This window comes from Spermophilus citellus (genome assembly GCF_964194105.1).
Source record: "Spermophilus citellus genome assembly, chromosome: 10".
Classification (NCBI taxonomy): Eukaryota; Metazoa; Chordata; class Mammalia; order Rodentia; family Sciuridae; genus Spermophilus; species Spermophilus citellus.
Window position 1 is genome coordinate 53,594,335 of NC_138197.1, and position 19,852 is coordinate 53,614,186.

General features: G+C 32.2%; 1 protein-coding gene across 5 annotated transcripts in view; it reads left to right on the top strand.

The window, feature by feature from the left end:
- Window positions 1-19,852, top strand: part of CCDC91 (coiled-coil domain containing 91) — a 355,737-nt gene that overhangs the window by 234,404 nt on the left and 101,481 nt on the right. For 4 of the 5 annotated variants that reach the window (XM_081309048.1, XM_081309047.1, XM_081309049.1 and 1 more), the window contains 3 exons: window positions 6,696-6,788; window positions 6,882-6,950; window positions 8,752-8,928. In XM_081309048.1, the coding sequence (XP_081165174.1) occupies window positions 6,696-6,788; window positions 6,882-6,950; window positions 8,752-8,928 (339 nt within the window). The remainder of the gene's footprint in view (window positions 1-6,695; window positions 6,789-6,881; window positions 6,951-8,751; window positions 8,929-19,852) is intronic. The other variant, XM_081309051.1, reaches the window with a different exon arrangement.

Genomic DNA, 19,852 nt, shown 5'->3' on the forward strand with positions numbered 1-19,852 from the left:
AGTGCCTCACACTTGCAAGGCAAGTACTCCACCACTGAGCTACAGCCCCAGCCCCCATGAAATCACTTTTGATGGAGAAGATTTTAAATATCTATAGAAATAGAAAAATGGTGGTATAGCAGAGAAATATGGGAGAAAATAAGTTGACCATCAAAATGTTGAAATGTCTTCTGATGTAGATTGAGAAAAAGAATATGTTAGGGTTTCATTATGGAAGATCATAAAGTTCCAATGGCAGACTTTAAACTCTGAGGTCAATAAGGTAGGATTTGAGAAATTGTTTTCATTTCTAGACTATTTTTATTTCTTTATCCAACTGAATGTACATAATGTATGCTATTCCTTTTGCCTGTGTTTTCCTGCACTTTCTAAAAATTTGTACAATTATTACATGCTAATTTTAAAAATAAAAACTTCAGAAAAGATATATTGTTCCTGGGACATCAATAAACAGTTTTATTATTTTTAAAATTTTTGTTATGTGGAAGACAAGATTGTATCTTTAATTATTATCAAATATTTTAAGCACAACGTAGACATGTTCACCCTTTATTTATTTATTTTTTAAACTCCTGTAGGTCAGTCATGATAGTCTACTGCTATTCTCTATGAAGTTGTTCTATATTTTTGTATTTGCATTTCTATTAAAACAGTACTAAGTTTAAAAAGAACAAAATTTAGACAATAATTTTATATCAAATGAAGCAATAATTATAAAAATTTGGTAAGTTAGGTTTCATCAAGGTGAAAATTTCTGCTAGCTAAATCCTAAAGTAAGCAAAAAGAACCAGACCTGGTGGCATGTGAGTAGTCCCAGCTATTTAAGAAGCTAAAACAGGAGCATCGCTTGAGCCCAGGAGTTTGGGGCCAGCCTGGACAACATAACTAGACCCCATTTCTTAAAAATAAATAAATGAATGAATAAAAAATGAAAAATAAAAAGCGAAAAGGCAGTACACAAACTAGGGCAACCATTCATGAAACTTATATTTGGCAATGATTTATATTATACAAAAATATCTATAAATTAGTAATAAAAGAGAAACTGAAATAAATATTGACAAAAACTTGAAAAAGACAAAAACAGGAAAAATTTAAGAATGACCAAAAAGCACATGATAAAACATTTAACATTTCACATCATTATAAAAATTCACATTCAAACCATAGTGACAGACTTTGTTCTGCCTGTTAAAATTATTAAAATTAAACAGACTAAAATAGCCAAATGGTGAATAGGTAGCAATGAAATTCTCATAATTCCTAGTATTGTAACCATTTTGTAAAACTATCTGGCAGTTTCTTATAAACTTAAACATACACTTTCCTATTTGCAAAAGAAATGAAAGTGCATGTCAAAGGGTAAACATGACTGCTTTTTTTCACAGCAGCCAAAACTGCAAACAACCCAAATGTCTATCATAAGTAGAATGGGTAAACAAATTATGATATATTCATACAGAGGAATGCTGTTCAGGAATATAAATAAATCAGTTACTGATAACACACTGTTAACTATTTAGATTAATCTTACAAATTTTCTATAGACCCAGTGAAGCCATATATGAAATAATCTATACTTTATGATAATAAAGATAGATATTTCAAAAATCTGCAAAACAAATGTGAAAAAAATCTGAACACTTATTGCTTCTAGGAAAGGCTACTTGGGCAACACAGATGGTGATAAGAGATGTGTGTCATGCAGCAAAGTGCATAGCTAAGGTTTTTTCAAAGTTGTGTAGTTAAGATTTGTATATTTTAATGTATATAAAAATTGCTAAAGACAAAGACTTAAAATCATTCTTGTCAATTATGCCATAGGTGACCTTATTGATGATGAAATATTTGTAGATTATTGACAGTTGTTAGAAGATGAGTGATATTTGCATTATTTATTTTGTTTGCTTTCTATATGCTTGAAACATCTTATTCCACTAAATCTTGGATAACATGTCTGGTTTTGAGGGAATTCAAACCAGATCACATGAAAAATCACTAATGCAAGTGGCAATATTTGATCTAGAGAAGAGAACTTTTGGGAGATATGCTCAAAAATGGATTTTATTTTTAAATGTTTACAGGGAGGTTAGCTATTTTCTGTGATTTAAAAAGACAGTCCCTTCATGTGAAAACAAATTTTAGCTCAATTTAACATGAGAATATTTAAGATCTCTCTTAGCAGATGTCAATCATGAAATATACAATATTAACTTGTAGTCAACATGTTGTATATTAGATCTTCAGAACTTCTTCATCCTCCATAACTGAAACATTTTACCATTTGATCAACATCTCCTTGGATTCATATGCTGAATCCTCATCATGACTGGGTTCATCTACTTTCTGTATAATGTAAAATACAGTAGTACTAATGAAAAATTATCCAGTGGTAGTAACATAAAGCTACAGTGTATAAAATATATACAGAGAACAAAATAGTATCTTACAGGTTATTAACTTTGGAGAAAACCATAATTATAAATAGCAAAGTCAAGATATAGTTGGTTATATTTGTGTAGAAATAGTTTGTAAAATGTTTTCATATGTATAATTTAACTCTCCTGTGAGAAAAGTCTATGTTATTAGGAACTCTACAAATAAAGAATTTTTCATTAGAAACTCCAGATATCCTTTGTATAGAATCTAAAGTCCTCTAGGAATTAGTAGATATAAGCAAGGTCTGGAGTTAAATGTAATGGTCTGTAAAGTTTATTGCAATAGGTTATAATAACTACTGTAGGCCTGGTGTGGTGGTGCATGCCTGTAATCCCAGTGGCTCAGGAGGAAGAGACAGGAGGATTTTGAGTTCAAAGCCAGCCTCAGCAAAAGTGAGGTGCTAAGCAACTCAGTGAGAGCCTATCTCTAAATAAAATACAAAATAGGACTGGGGTTGTGCCTAAGTGGTTGAGTGTCCCTGAGTTCAATCCCAGGTACCACCCAAAAATAAAAAAAAATAACTACTGTAAATGTAGAGAACATGTAAGATTTAAAAAATCTGTTGGAATCTCTTCTTTGTTTATAAATGTTTTGATGTCTCTATTAAGAACAGAGACAATCCTGTAGTTTGGTGTCTTGAATAAGATTTTAAAAAATGATCCTTATGTATTTTATGATGTTGCCTTTGCTTTGAATGTCTGCTCTAAGGTATGCAACAGTTAATTTTTAGAACATCCCTACCTTAGTCAGCTAGTAAGGTGGAATAGTATCAACCCTTCCTCAGCCACCCCAAGGAAACCATTTCTGGGGTGATGGAATGCCCAGATATTTAAAGAGCTTCATATTGACATGGAAGGTAAGAGTAATAAGGGCAATTTCCAGATATGGTTTATATGTTAGATAGAATAAAGGGATTGAAAAGCTTTTTGGCCACGCTTTATCTTGGTACTTTATAATTTCTTATTGTGATTAAATAACCCAATAAGCTCTGTCCCAGAAAGGAAAGTCATTGCTACTTCTGGCAGAAGTCAGACAACAGACAGAATTCAAACCATACACGTTTTCCTGCAGTCCCTTACAAAGGCTGCAAAAGTACTCTAATGATTTCCCTTTTTGTGCAGATACTACAAGAGTTGTTGCTATAGTATCAGAAAATAACATAACATAGCATTTTAAAAGATGCATAACACCCTCAGTCATTAGAGATATACAATTAAAAACCATGAGATACTATTTCCTACCCACTATTATAGTTATAAGAGCTATGAAAGACAATAGTCACACTGTAAACAAAAAATACATTGTAATCCTAATTTTTGTGGATATAAAATAAAAATTTGAAAAGTTTCAAGATAGAGGTTTCAAGACAGAATGCCCAAACTGCTGCTTTTCTTTGACATTGGTCTGTACTATAAAAGTTAATGTATTATATGTTAGGGAGGGATACTTTGATATTTGTTTTTCTATTATATATATATATATATATATTTGCAAAAGTATATGAACATTCCTTCTGAGGCATTTTATTTTCAGTAGAAACTAATATTTTCCTTCATATGCACAACACTTATTTTCATAAGTGAACTTAATTGTCATAATTGTGTAAACTATCCAACGGGAAGTCTAGTTAACATTTTTGAGTGACAGATACATCACTTACATTACTTAGTTTAATTCTCATGATACCATGAAGTTGGCATTACTAGCATTACATTAAAAAAAGTAAACAAAACTAAAGACTTAGAAAAATTAACTTGTACTGTTAGTAAATAAAAAACTGGTGAGTGAACTCCACACAACAGTCAGTTGGTCTCAATGCCTATGATAAATCTGATAGAGTATGCTGCCTCTTAAGAGATATATCTCCAGAATGCAAATTAAACTGAAGAATACATTTAATCACTTACAGAAATGTATAAGACAGCGTTTATAATTGTGGCTTGGATATTAGTCTCTGTTTTTTTCCACAGAATATTCTCTTTCTCTGAAGGTATGATCTTTGTAAACAAGTCAACTTGTTTGTTAACTGCTGAATAAATTACTTATTGCTATGTATTTCTTGGCATTCTAGTGGGTGAAACTCAGCTATCTAAATGTTTTACATTCTTACTTTCCAAAAAGTATATCTGTCAAGAACGAATGATGCCTCATTCCCTTCTAGGTTTGTAGTCTTAAACAGTCTCTGTTACTGTATCTTGATCTGGGAGAGGGAGTGGGAAATAGAGTTGAGGCACTCACCATAATCTCAATATAACTAAAGGGTTTTTTGAAAATTTTTTTTCCTATAAATTTTAAGGCTAGATAAGTAGTATGATTATATGACTAATCCAAAAAGTCAATGATGCAATTCATGGTGATGGAGTAGAGATCTGAGAGTCCTCAGATTTCTAGAGAATCCCCTGCTCTTTGTATTCAGCTCTTCCTGAGTCTGAGTTACAACTTAACAATTTCTTAGTCCTTTGAACCAAAGCAGTTGACGTAGCTGTAACTTAATTTTAAAATTGATAATAAGTAATAACACATTTCTAAGTTATTGTGAACATTTACTAATAACATTTGTAAAGTTCCTTACATTGTACCTAGATATAATATCCCCACGAAATATTAAAATCTTCTAAAAACTGATTTTTAAATCTAGTTGAATATGATATCCACTTTTCTAATCCACCCTTTGTCCCCTCCTCCCATGCGTAAAAAGAGAGGAAGAATGAGAAAGACCAGAACTTATATCTTAGTTTAATAGTACTCTAAAAAGAATAAAGGCACATATGTTATTATAACCAAATGGAAGTGAAGTGTTACCTAACATACTACTTATATCATGCGGCTTTTAGTTATTATAGGTAATAACTATGAAGTACTGGAGCTAATTTTAGCTACTAAATAATTACCTCTTTTGGTAACATGTAAATAAAATATGAGTATTGTTGAAATGATTCATTAAAAATCTGGCAAGTTACCCCAAATATAGCAGGTTTTTTGTAAGGGTTTTGTGGTACTACTTCATGTAAAGCACTATTTAACAGTGCCTTGTGTTTAAAATAATGAATGAGAAAAGCCAGTAACCTAATTGTATTTTTTTCCCAAGCAGATCCATTAATTCATTTCAGGCATATTTTAAGTAGAATGCTTGTTTCAAACGATAATTTCGGGTTTATTTTTGTGCAAGCAAGCTTGAATGCTGTCCTCTATATAGCATAGTGTCAGAATTAAGAATTGTCATTCAAAATGAATTTTATAAAAATTGTCATTTTAGCTTAGTATCCTCTTTGTATTTAGTTCTTGTTGGATGACTGAGGAAACTTGGCCCACTTGTAATTAATTACTTAATGACTTCATTAATGTGCCTTGCTGTCATAATAGATTTTTTTATTTTAAGGAAAAATTAATTTCAGAGTTATTTTTGATGAAAGCTTCATTCTGTTTCTTGATTCAGTGATTTAATTTTTTTTTGTTTTAACTGCCCAATAGTTCTATGCTTTTTTATTAGCATATTATAATAAAAGTAGATACTTGGGCTGCACGCGGTTGCTCACGCCTGTAAATCCCAACAGCTTTGCAGGCTGAGGTAGGAGGATCACAAATTCAAAGCCAACCTCAGCAGTGGTGAGGCACTAAGCAACTCAGTGAGATTCTGTCTGTAAATAAAATACACAAAAGGCTGGGGATGTGGCTCAGTGGTTAAGTGCCCTTGAGTTTAATCCCGGCACCTCCACCCCCCAAATGTTGATACTTGTGCTATGACATCATATTGTTGGGATGACTTCATAGATTAATTTTGTGAAACTGGTTAAATATTGGGACAAGAACTATTAATAAATCTTTCAGTCTTCTCCACAGTGCTTTACTAGAAATAAATAATATAGTATAATAGTTAGTTGCTCATTAAGCAAACAGTTTTTCTCAGTTACAATCTGATCACTTTTGTGGCTACAAGATAATAATCATTTTAGGGAAATATTCTTCCAAATTTAATTTTGGAAAAATATATTTTATCACTTTCTGATTAACTTTCTAAATTAGATTACTGAACTTGTTTACTGAACTTGGGGGCTAAAAAATATATTTAGGCTGATTGGAAAAAGGTGAATTCACTGTCTTGGGTTCCTCCACCTCCATTTTAAGCATATTTCCACTTGTTTCCTCTAGTAACTACTTCAGTACTTCTGGGCAAATAAATTTTATCAGCTGTTTTCCTTCTTGATATATTATCAGTATCAGAGTCACAATCATAATTCAGTTATTTTTCCTTTTAGCATCAGAGGCTCCTTGAAATGCTAGATACAGAGAAAGATCTGTTTAAAGAAAAAATAAAGGAAGCTTTGATTCAGCAATCTCAAGAACAGAAGGTAATATTTTAAGTGTGCTCAGAGTATGGAAAGAATGTATTTTATTACTTCAACTAATTAATTTAGGTTCTTTCTCACTATCATCATTTACAGGAAATACTAGAAAAATGTTTGGAGGAAGAAAGGCAAAAAAATAAAGAGGCATTGGTGTCTGCTGCAAAGGTATTTTCATCTGTGATAATGGGTTTCTTTTCTCTATAAATAAGTGGAGTTGAAAACTATTTTCACTAATTTTTAAGTCTACTTATTATAATGTTTTATTCAAAAAATGTTTCTTTCCTCTTAAACTCGGGATATGACTTTTTACATTTTTGTTAAATTCATATTACATAAGATCCTGATGGCACCAAAATGCTTTTAAATATATGTTGTTAATTACATATTAAAATGAACATATATGTTAGGAAACTAATATCCACCTGGTAGGATACAGAGCATGTATCCGTGTTTGTGTGGGTTAATATACATGTATATTAACAAATGTGTTTATAATAGTAACTTTGAAGTTTTGGATTTTAAATTAAATTTAGTTAATAGATACTGAATGACTCTTACGTGCATGTGCATACTACTATGCCAAGGTTGCAAATCTAAAGATGACTGATTTTTGTCATAAAGAATTTTAACCCATTAAGAAAAAAATATATTACTTATATGCTAATAAGGCAAAGAGGAATTAATTAAACTATGGGGAACATGAAGATGGTATGTTCATGTCATAGAAGTTTTTAAACAATAAATTACTTTTGAAATGTCCCTTTAAAGGGTGGCTAGCATCCTGAACTGAGTATGATTTCTTAAATATGGAAGATATGTTGAATTTTTTTTAGGACAAGTATGACATTAATTTGGGGAAAATTTGGGAAAACACAAGCTTGAAAGTAGGGAAGGAATTAATGGAGTACATCTAAAGTCAGGGTTAGAGAGAGTGTTAAAAATAGACTAATAGTAGATTGGAAATTAAGGAAATAGACTAATTCTAGAAAGAGAAGATAAAATCAACATACGTTTGGTGTGGGTAACAAAGAAGACCAGGTTCTAAACTCCCAGAGCATGGATTAGAGAACAAAATAGAAAGCTCTATCTTTGAAATGGACTGTGAAGTAGTGAAAATTAAAATTAAAATCTGGAAAATTTGAATCTGTTTTCCAGTACTTCAAGACTTTTATGATTAGATAGATAATAATATTAACAAATGTTATTTTCTTTTTATATATAAAGAAATGTGTCAATCAATATTTTCTAAGTAACACATTTGAAAATCATGTGTTGATAAAGAATTCATTCAAAGTATAAGAAAGAATTGTAATATAACAGTATGAAAAAATTTTGGTATGAAATAATCAAGAACATCTACAGTTACCTAAACTAACTAAATATTTCTCCTCCTGGCTTTTTAACCATCTATTTTTACAAGACTGAATTTTCCTTATGTACTTTAACCAAAACCTATCATTACAGATTTAATACAGAAGGAAGGTAGGAGAATCTAACAGTCTTTACTAAGTCAGATATTAAAAAGATTAAAGAAGTTTACAAACAACATTCTTCTCACTTTTTAAATTTTGGAAACTGTAGTTTTTAATTTTAAATGAATTTCAATATATATATCTATATATATTTAGGTATCTAGATATATAGATATATAGATATATCTCCAGCATAAACAAAACCTCTTGATACACTCAATAACTTTTCAGTTATTGCGTAAAGGAGTTTTAAGACCAGTTTGAAATCTGCTACTCTAAACAAAGGCTTGACTTCTTTGAAGTATACAAATGCCTGGGAATTAAGTAGGGATTTTAATAAGTAGGAATAAAAAATAACAATATGATTTTATCTAACTATTTAATAAGAATAAAAATAGCAAGTGAGAATTAAACTGTATAAGATCAAATTATGTTTTGGGTCAACCAGGTCAGTCATGGAAATATTTTTGTTTTGGTCGTTATTTGTTTGGAAGCTTGAGAAAGAAGCAATGAAGGAGATAGTTATGAAAGCAGTAGAAGAAGAACGAAAAAATTTGGAAAAAGCCCATGCTGAAGAAAGGGAATTATGGAAGACAGAACATGCAAAAGATCAAGAAAAAGTATCCCAGGCAATTCAAACAGCTATACAAGAACAAAGAAAAATAAGTCAGGTTAGTAAAATAAACTTTTTGAAAACATTTTTTTTCTTATTTTTCTCTAAATAAAGTAGCCTTTCTATTATTTTGTCTTACTTGAAATTACCTTAGTAGACTCAGCAGTGTTTAGTGTTTTTTGATATTAATGTTTCAAACTCTAGTAATTTTTAATATTTTAATGTTCCTTTTCTTTCTTCAATTAAACATTTTGTAATGTATTTTATCTTTTATTCTATTTTCACAAGTCGGATCTACCTTTATATTGCAACTATAGTAAAATTCTAAGATTTTTTATTTTTGTTTTTTCTTTTTTTCCTCTCACACACATAATCAATACAAAGTAATGTATTTATATAGAAACCAGTTTGATTCAAATAATTTATGTCTAATTGTACATCTATGTACCTTTAATTGGTAATGATAGTTAATAAAACCTCAAAAATATACTCTGTGTCTCATAAAGGACATACACAGATACAACATGTCCTATATACAAAGTGACATTTTAGCCCTTGTGTGAACAAGTAAAAACCTGACCTAAATTTCATTTTCCATAATTGAATTTGTATGGTTCTATTTTACCTCCATTTAGTCTTTTCTTTGTGTGGGCAGAGATACTTGAACAAATCATCCCTTAAGCAAATACATAAAAGCAAATGATAACTTTCATGGATGCCTTACTTTGTAGCATTATATTGTTATAAATGTATAAATATGTTGTTATAAATGTAGCCAAAGTGCTTACCCTTTCAAAACAATCAACCTAATAAATTTTTTAAGACTCGTCTTCATGAAGCCCTAAAAATTTCATGTTTCCAATATCCAGGACTATGTCAGATTTTTTTTTTAAGGATGCCAGTTAAATTCATTCTTAAGAACACATGCTTACCCTATCTGTAGTTCTGTAGGTTATATTTATAGTGAGATAACAATAGTGTAATCACAGATCTTTTTGTTTGTTTATTTTTCATTAAATTAATAATTACCTTCTGATTCTTACTGTAACCTCTTATTAGTATCAGTGAATATATATTGAGTATCCAATTGTTCATCTTTTCAGTTTGAAACTTCATGCCAGCAAGGGAAAGATTATTGTTTATTTTTCCTTATTTGGTAGAGTTTATCTAAAATATATATTTTGGACTGTAGTTCACTTCTCGAACCTCACATAGATATAGGCCATTGTTCACCATGAAATCGAACAAGAGGGCATGAGTGAATCAGCCCATATTCATCATTCAAATAAAAATACTTATGTAAAGAGCATACTTCTCCTTTGGTTTGTCAGCAGTCTTCAAGACAAACTGTAATATATATAATAAACTTTAAAATCTGTCCCATGTAGTTTCAGAGTATTGTGAAGATAATCCAAGCATGTTACAATACATTGTGTTTATTTTCTTAGAAATGCTTGAAGGTTTTGCTAGAGATGTGTGTGTGTGTGTGTGTGTGTGTGTGTGAGTGTGTGTGTGTTTTGTATTTGTGTTTAATTGCCATGTAGCTAAAAGAATTGCACAGGAAATATCTATCAGAAAGAACAATGTTGTTGGGGGGCTAAGCTATAGCTCAGTGGTAGAGCACTTGCCTAGCATGTGTGAGGCACTGGGTTTGATCCTTAGCACCACATAAAAATGAAACAAATAAAATAAAAGCATGCTGTCCATCTACAACTACAAAAAATTAATAAAAATAAAGAATTATTGTTAAAAAAGAAAGAACAATATTGTAACTTTAAGGTTTTCAAAAGTAAAGTGGTATCTCAAATGCAGTCAAAATCATCTGTAAATAGATTCTTATTTTCATATGATTTTACTACAACCAAACAACTGTCATTCCAATAGCCCTTTTTTTTTTCCTTTCTTTTTTTTTATTTATTTTTTTTTTATTGGATGTTCACAACATTACAAAGCTCATGACAAATCATATTTCATAGATTAGAATCAATTGGGTTATGAACTCCCATTTTTACCCCAAATACAGATTGCAGAATCACATCGGCTACACATCACATTTTTACATACTGCCATATTAGTGACTGTTGTATTCTGCTACCTTTACTATCCTCTAATATCCCCCCTCCCCTTCCCTCCCATCTTCTCTCTCTACCCCATCTTTTGAAATTCATTTCCCTCCATGTTTGTTATCCCATTCCCCTCGTAAACTCTTATATATAATTTTGTATAACAATGAGGGTCTCCCTCCATTTCCATGTGATTTCCCCTTTTTTTTTCTCCCTTTCCCTCCCGCCTCATGTCTCTGTTTAATGCTAATCTTTTCTTCCTGCTCAGCCTCACTGTTCTGCTCTTAGTTGCTCTCATTATATCAAAGAAGACATTTGGTATTTGTTTTTTAGGGATTGGCTAGCTTCACTAAGCATAATCTGCTCTAGTGCCATCCATTTCCCTGCAAATTCCGTGATTTTGTCATTTTTTAGTGCTGCGTAATACTCCATGGTATATAAATGCCACATTTTTTTTATCCATTCATCTATTGAAGGGCATCTGGGTTGATTCCACAGTCTAGCAATTGTGAATTGTGCTGCTATGAACATCGATGTGGCAGTATCCCTGTAGTGTGCTCTTTTAAGGTCTTCAGGAAATAGTCCGAGTAAACAGCATGGTACTGGTACCAGAACAGGCGGGTGGACCAATGGTACAGAATAGAGGACACAGAGACTAATCCACAAAGCTACAACTATCTTATATTTGATAAAGGAGCTAAAAACATGCAATGGAGAAAGGATAGCATCTTCAACAAATGGTGTTGGGAAAACTGGAAATCCATATGCAACAAAATGAAACTAAAACCGCTCCTCTCGCCACGCACAAAAGTCAACTCAAAGTGGATAAAGGAGCTAGATATCAAATCAGAGACTCTCCGTCTGATAGAAGAAAAAGTTGGCTCCGATCTACAGATTGTGGGGACGGGCTCAAAATTCCTTAATAGGACACCCATAGCACAAGAGTTAATAACAAGAATCAACAAATGGGACTTTCTTAAACTGAAAAGTTTTTTCTCAGCAAGAGAAACAATAAGAGAGGTAAATAGGGAGCCTACATCCTGGGAACAAATTTTTACTCCTCACACTTCAGATAGAGCCCTAATATCCAGAGTATACAAAGAACTCAAAAAATTAGACAATAAGAAAACAAACAACCCAATCAACAAATGGGCCAAGGACATGAACAAACACTTCACAGAGGAGGACATACAAACAATCAACAAGTACATGAAAAAATGCTCACCATTGCTAGCAGTCAGAGAAATGCAAATCAAAACCACCCTAAGATACCACCTCACCCCAGTAAGATTGGCAGCCATGATGAAGTCAAACAACAAGTGCTGGTGAGGATGTGGGGAAAAGGGTACTCTTGTACACTGCTGGTGGGACTGCAAACGGGTGCGGCCAATTTGGAAAGCAGTATGGAGATTCCTGGGAAAGCTGGGAATGGAACCACCATTTGACCCAGCTATTGCCCTACTCGGACTATTTCCAATAGCCCTTTAAAACTTCATGGTCCCATCCTAGTAAATTGACAAATAAATAAATTCCTTTTTTTCTTGGGAACCAGCTGAACCTCAAATCTGTTCTATTTGAACCAACAGGATAATCAAGTAAGTGGCTGTGGTCAAATTTATTCTTTGCTGTTCTACATAATTAAAGTGATTACCTGCTGCATTCTAGGCACAGTTCTTATTTCTGTTATGGACAAAGAAATTTTCAAGATTACCATCTTGTAAAGAAGATGGAAACTGGGCTGGGGATGTGGCTCAAGCGGTAGCGCACTCGCCTGTCGTGCGTGCTGCCCGGGTTCGATCCTCAGCACCACATACAAACAAAGATGTTGTGTCCACCGAGAACTAAAAAATAAATATTAAAAAATTCTCTCTCTCTCTCTCTCTCTCCTCTCTCACTCTCTCTTTTAAAAAAAAAAAAGAAGATGGAAACTAATAAATATATAACATAATGCCAAGCGACTATTAGTGTCCTGAAAATAAAGCTGTATAAGTAGCTAGAGAGTGAGGGTAGTCAGGTGAGAGCTCTTTATGGAGCCAGCATTTAAACTGAGACCCGCATAAGTTGAAGAATTCACCTGTGGCTAGGGAAAGAGTGTGTCAGGCAGGAGGAAAGTCTTCGAGGCACAGCAAAGCTTCAGAGGCAGAAAGATATTTGGTGTAATTAAAACGGTATAGTATTGTTTTAGGTATATATAGTCAAAAGGACTAATGAAACAGGATGGAATTCAGAAATTATGCAACTTTTCTATAAAGTTCTGTAAGATTCTGACAGTCTTTGAAAGAAAACTCTAAACAGGACTGCTGGAATGGTGAAATTAGAACCTCCACAAATTAGCTTTTTCATAAAGGTAGTGAAAACACTAGCAAAATTTTTCAAAATAAACTTTTTTAGCACTCTGGATACTAACCAAAGACTTTTAACAATCCAAGCATTTATTCAAGACAAATTATTAAATTGTATTAAGAACAGTCAACCTTGTGAAGTTTTAACTTGCTCTATTCCCATCCTCCTCTCCCCAGCTGCAAAAAAGCTTGAAAATCTTATAACTAGATAGCCACACTGTAGGGCAAGCCCAAAGTGGATATAGTTAGGCTTCCTTGATGAGACTTCAAATGGGCTGTGATTTTAGTATGTAGCCAAGGTCCTGAACACCCTGATTTGGCATATGTATTTGTCGCCATAAACATTCGCTTGTGAGCATGCACCCACTTAAGTAACCTGTTGGCAATGTGCCTTCTCCGTCTGAACTGCATATAAAAATGGCCAATGGTAATGGAGGAGAAGGCTAAATGGAAGTGGCTGGGGCAAAAATGAAGCTAATGCTACAGGCTAGGGGTTGCTGCCACCTCTAAATAACAAATGTCTACTATCCCAACTGTGTCTTGCATCTTCTTCAAGCTGCTGGGATCCTGAATCTGTTTTCCTGAGTCTGAGCCCCCACGTGACACACACTGTGAAAACCCATGATATAGAAGCCACTGAAGGAGTAAGATAAAATTTGAAACTAAACAGGAGGCATGTCCCTAGATATTTGTTACTATTTGACCAGATAGCTTCCTGCCAAGTCCTGACTTTCAGGGCTTTCAGATAAACAAACTGTTTAATCTTCTCAGCTGCCTTGGACTGAAATATTAGTTGGGGCAAACAAGAGAATGGCAATAAACAAACAAACAAGAAGAAAATGTTTACCGTAGTTGGTTTTAAACAGCTCTGACTTTGGGGGCTAGGCCTGTAAGTCAGTGGTTTTGCATTTGCTACCATGCACAAGGCCTGAATTCAGTCCTCAGCACCGCCAAAAAAAAAAGTAACAAAACAAAACCTCTGACTTTTTAAGTTACTCCTGGTGTTCTTAAAGGTCACATACCTGCCCTAAGAAGACCTGAAAAGACTCTAATCTCTACCTGACCTTGAATTGTACACAAGCAGAAAAGTGAAGGCTATGGTAGAATTGTAAACTGGCAGCATTGATATTGTGTCCCACACCTGAGCCCCTTGAAAAAGGGTGGAAGACTTTTCAATTCAAGGTATTTAAGGAAATCTCTGTCCAATCATTAGAAGACTACTAAATAACTCCTGTAAGAGACTTCAGAAGCTGTATGTGACAGTACACACAGATTTAGTCTAAAAAAGTTACTACATTAAATGTTCCTAAATAAATAGCAACAATAATCATATTTAAAAGCAGCAACAACAATTTTGGAGGGATTTCTCATGTTGCTACTTATTACATTATTTTAAATGTCCAGTTCTTATAAAAAGAAAAAGAACTATTAGATTTAAAAATCAGGAAAATATGAGCCATACATAGGATAAAGAAATGTAGCAAAGTTAAAACTACTTAGGTATTGGACTTAATAGACAAAGTCTTTAAATGTGCCATTAGAATTCTATTCAAAGAACTAAAGAAAACCATGCCTCTAGATTTATAATATCTCATATATTTTGAGTGTTGTAGGCTCATTGAAATTAGCATCAGAATTTTTTGAAGGACTACTTCATTAATTTTTAAAAAGAGTGTTCATTTTGCTGTAAATGCAAGGGGGAATACATAGGTGCGCATTTACTTCTTATCCTACTGTTACCTGTAAATACATACCATTTTGTTTGGGAAATAAATTCTCTGTTTCGAGCTCTCCACATTTATAGTTCTCTTACAGCCTATTCAATTCATGTACTTATTTATTCACTAATTTGCATACTCATCTGAGAGTTGCAAGTTTCTCATCCATATTTATACACAGGAGACCCTAGTATAGGGTCTTCAGGAGGTAATTTTGCTGTGTATTTTTTGTAATATAAAATCATCAGCAGATAAATCCTATTAAAATTCCTCAGCAGGTGTTATTATATCTACAACTTATTGTGATTCATTACTTCTGGAAAGTTTGATCCTACTATATTTTCATACATTAGCTCTTCCTGGGCCACCAATTATTTATTTATATACATAAATTTTCACTGTTGTCTCTAAGATACTTAATAATTTAAGTATTATTAATCACTTGTTAATTTAAAATTGATTTTTCTGTCATGCTTATGGTTAATGTCTTCTACTTTCCAACTCATTAATTCACTCTCTAGTTTGCTTTTTAAATCTATTTATTGTATTCTTAATTTTAGTTAATTAAACTTCTGAATAATTTTCTGTCTCATTTTTAAAATTTTTTTGTTTTTAATCAAATATGTTACTTTGTTTTCTTGCACTGCTTAATGTCAGAATAGGCAAATGTTATCAAGGTAAATAGACTTTGAATGGCTGGGTGCTATAATCGGAGTATTTGTGTCCTCTCAGAGTTAATGTGTTGCGATCCTAATTCTCTTTTATTGAAAGTGATTAGGTTATGAGGCTTCTGTGTTCATGAATGGGATGTCCTTTCAAGGGACTTAAGAGAGCTAGGAGAACCCTTATACTGTGTGAGGCCACAGTGAGAATACACCAGGTATGAGAACATTGAAACCCCACTAGACATCAAATTTTCTGGCCCGTTACCACTGATGTCCTAGTCTCTAAAACTATCAAAAATAAGTTTCAATTGCTTAGAAGATACCTTGCTTAAGGTATTTTACTACAGTAGCCCAAACAGAAGACACTGAATTTACTTTCTTGTTTTGTTCCCCTGATCTCAAATCAATATATTTTTGTACAAAATAAAATTCTTAATTATATTAAAACAGTTTTAATTTCATCTTTGTTTTAGTTACCTTCTATAGTTTCCCAAGCAAGGCTGTTTGTGTTAATTATGTAATAAACCAGTACTAGAAGTCTTACCATTACCATTTCGTAGATCAAAGCTAGTTATTCCAATTTATCATAATACAAAGGAGAAAGAAATGTAAAATGAGATGGATGGTATAGCGTTTTGAATTATTTTGTTATCAAATTTTTACTGCATCATTTCTTGTTGAAAAGTGCATTTTTTGGGGATTTCAACTTTGGAAAAGTAGCGTTAAGGACTTACTGTGACTTGTGTAAATGAAATTGCTGGCATCTTAAACCATCTCATAACTAGCATGTTTCAGGTTTTGTTCATAGTTAGAACCATGACATTTGGAACATGGTATGTCTTCCACTTAACAAATTGAAAGATTTTTTTTTTTTTTTGATAAACATTGTTGATGAAGCTACGGTGCTCAAGTATGACTTTACAAGACAGCCAAACTTTCTTCTTTTTCCTTATATATTCAAGGCATATATTTGATTTGATGTTTATATGCTATGTAATGAAGTATCCCAATCAAATTATTGAACATATACATCAGTATCTGTGCTGTATGTTCAGTTCCCTAGAATCTGATCATCTTCTAACTGAAAGTTTGTAACTTTAATCAACATATTTGCATTTCTGCCACCCCAGCCCTCAGCAACCACTATTCTGTTATTTTTGTTAGTTTGATTTTTTTTAAATTCCATGTAGAAGTGAGATCACACAATATTTTTTTGTGTGTCTGACTTATTTCACTTAGCATAATGGTCTTCATGTTCTCATAAGTGGCAGAAACTCCTTTTTTATTGCTAAATAAAAGTATTGGGTAGATAGGATGAGGTATTTCCTTTATTTATTCATCCATTCGTGAACACTAATATTGGTTTCATATCTTGTCTATTATGAACAATGCTGCAGTGAACAGGAGGTACATTTATCTAAGATACTAATTTCCTTTGATTATATACCCAGAAAAATGGAGCTTTGGGATCATATGGTAGCTGGATTTATTTATTTGTTTGTTTGTTTATTTATTTATTGAGGAACTTTCTTACTGATTTCCATAGTGGCTGAACAAATTTACATTCCCACCTACAGTGCACAAACATTCCCTTTTATCTACTTCCTTGCATATACTTATCATTTGTCTTAAAGTAGTCAGCCTATCAGATATGAGTTGGTATCTCATTGGACTTTGAATTTACATTTTTCTGATGGTTGGTGACGTTGTATACATTTTCATATACCTGTTGGATGTTTGTATGTTGTCTTTGAAAATTGTGTATTCAACTTCTTTGTCCATTTTCTCCTTGTTTTTTTTTAAATTTTTTTATTGTTATTGTTTTGTTTTGCTATTGAGTTGTATGAATTCCTTATCACCTATTTTTGGCATTAGTCCCTTATCATATTTATGATTTTCAAATACTTAAACATTTTTCTCTCATTGCCTTTTCTTCTTTATTGCTTTCTATTATTATTATTATTATTCCCTTTCTTCTATAGAAGCTATTTTTGTTGGATATACTGCTATTGTCTGTTTTTCTTTTGTTGTCTTTAGTGTTGCATTGAAGAAATTATTGTCAAATTGAATGTCATGAATTTTTTCCCTCATGATTTCTTCTAGGATTCCAGTTTTTTTTCTTTCATTTAAATATTTAATTCATTTTGAATTTATATTTTTATATGATGTCAGACAAAATTCCAGTTTTATTCTTTTGCATATGAACCCAACACCATTTGTTGACACAGGGAAGTGAGACTCTTCTTTCCCTGTGTGAATTTTTAGCATCATTGTGGACGTTGACAGTATATGTGTGGTCTTATTTCTGGGCTCTCTTTTCCATTTCATTGGCATTTCTTTATGCAGCACCATGTTGTTTAATTACTGTAGCTGTGTAATGTGTTTTTAAGTCAGGCTTTGTCCTTAAGACATATAATAATAATAATAATAATAATAATAATAATAATTATTATTATTATTATTATTACTATTAGTTCTTTCTGGTTTCATATGAATTTAAGATTGTTTTTTCTACTTCTGTAAAAAAGAAAAATACCATTAGGATTTTTATGAGGACTGCCTTTAATCTTTAGATCACTTTGAATAATATGGACATTGTAATAATATCAAGTCTTCCAATCCTAAAACGCAGGATGTCTTTCCAGTTATTTCTGTCTTTCATTTCTTTCACAAATGTTTTGTAGTTTTCAGTGTACAGGCTTTTGCCACCTTAGTTATTTCTAAGTATTGTATTCTTTTTCACACTATTGGAAATGGAATTGTTTTCTTGATTTCCTTTATGCAGAGCTTCTTGTTTGTGTATATAAACATCAATGATTTTTAATGTTAAGTTTGTATCCTGTGAGCACTTAATTCATTTATAGTTCTAACAAGTTTTGGAGGTGGAAACTTCAGAAATAAGATCATGTTATCAGCAAACAAAGATCATCTTGCTTCTTTTGATTTGGATTCCTTTTATTCTTTCTCTTGCCTAAATTCTCTGGCTAGGATTTATAGTACATTTTCTTCATCTACTGAGATGATCATATGATTTTTATATTGATTCTTTTAATGTGGTTTATCACATAAAATGATTTTCATATGTTGGACCATCCTTGTATCCCAGGGCTAAATCCCACTTGGTCGTGGTGTGTGATTTTTTTTTTTTTAATGTGCTGTTGAATTCCATTTCCTAGTATTTGTTGAGGACATTTTCATCTATATTCATAAGGATGTTGGCAAGTAATATACTTCTTTTTTGATATCTTTATCTGACGTTGGTGTCAGGATAATGTGGAATAGAAGAAGTAATTTGGGGAATATTTCTTACTTTAAATGCTTAAATTCACCATTGACAGACAGCGTCTGTTCTTGGGCTTCTCTATACTGGGAACTTTTTGACTAATTGTTTGTTTTCTTTACATATCTGTGTAGATGTTATATTTCTTCATGATTCAATATGGGTAAGTTTATGTTTCCAGAAAATTATCCATTTCTTCTAGGTTATTCAGTTTATTTGCATATAATTTTTTCTTTCTTTTATGTTTTTCCCTCACTCCCTACCGGTGGCATCAGTTGTAATGCCCCTCTTTTATTTCTGATTTTATTCATTTGAATCTTCCTTTCTTAGGGTAGCTAAAATTTTGTCATTTCATGCTTATTATCAGGAAAACAACTTTTAGTTTCATTATTCATATTGTTCTGCTATTCCCTATTTTTTTCTGTTCTAATCATTATTTTTTTCCTTCTGGTAACTTTAAGCTTAGTTCTTTTTCTAGTGTAGATATTTGCTTATTTGAAATTTAGTTGTTTTTTTTAAGAATTTCTTTTTTAGTTGTAGATGGACACAATACTTTTATTTTGTTTATTTATTTTTGTGTGGTGCTGAGGATCAAACCCAGAGCCTAAAACATGCTAGGTGAGAGGTCTACCACTGAGCCACAACCCCAGCCCTTTGAGATTTAGTTTTTAATGTTGACCTTTATTGCTGTAAACTTACCTCTTAGTACTGCTTTAACTGTATCCCATGGTTCTTGGTATATTATGTTTTTTGTTTGTATCAAGCTATTTTCTGATTTCCCTTTTCGGTTTCTTCTTTAACTGATTGGTTACTTAGGAATAGGTAGTTTAATTTTTCCACATATTTGTGAATTTTTCATTTCTCTTTCTGATATATAGTTTCATTTCCGTTGTGCTGAGGCAAGATAGATAGTA